We start from the raw sequence: 520 nt of genomic DNA on the forward strand, positions 1-520 counted from the left end.
TCTGGTGCACTACAATACCATCGGCCCATTGATTTATTATCTTACGTTTATAAATCATGTACAAAATAAATTTAGATGACATTTATGAAAGACCGGCAATTTTAGATTTGTACACAACCATGGATTCTATACTAAAGGCTCTTGACTGTACAAACTTCTTTTTATTCTTTAGAAGATCATGCTATCAACATCGAGAACACATGAAAGTCCTTGAACAAATCCTTAATATCTGTAGAGTCGTACTAAGGTCCACAATGATGTAAATGTAAGACTTGACTATCTATGTGTAAAACAATCTATTGTGAGTCCTTGACATTATTTTGATAAAAATATTGGGGAAATGGGACTCAAAATTGATAAAATTGATATTAGACTAGAAGTTAGCCTCTACATCATCTCGGGAAAATAAGAAGGCTAGATGACCGAGAATGTTATGAAATAAACCGAAGAATTTCTATGGGCTGGGAATCTTTCGGTAAGCTAAAAACGACCACAAAAAGTTTGTTGTAAAGACCAGTGC

General features: G+C 33.7%; 1 protein-coding gene across 1 annotated transcript in view; it reads left to right on the forward strand.

Moving 5' to 3' along the window:
* Positions 1–520, forward strand: part of LOC119589344 (carbonic anhydrase 1-like) — a 35215-nt gene that overhangs the window by 72 nt on the left and 34623 nt on the right. Inside the window, exon 2 of the mRNA XM_037937964.1 lies at positions 106–259. Coding sequence (XP_037793892.1) covers positions 106–259 — 154 coding nt within the window. The remainder of the gene's footprint in view (positions 1–105; positions 260–520) is intronic.

The sequence above is a fragment of the Penaeus monodon genome, chromosome 25 (assembly GCF_015228065.2).
Source record: "Penaeus monodon isolate SGIC_2016 chromosome 25, NSTDA_Pmon_1, whole genome shotgun sequence".
NCBI classification, from domain to species: domain Eukaryota; kingdom Metazoa; phylum Arthropoda; class Malacostraca; order Decapoda; family Penaeidae; genus Penaeus; species Penaeus monodon.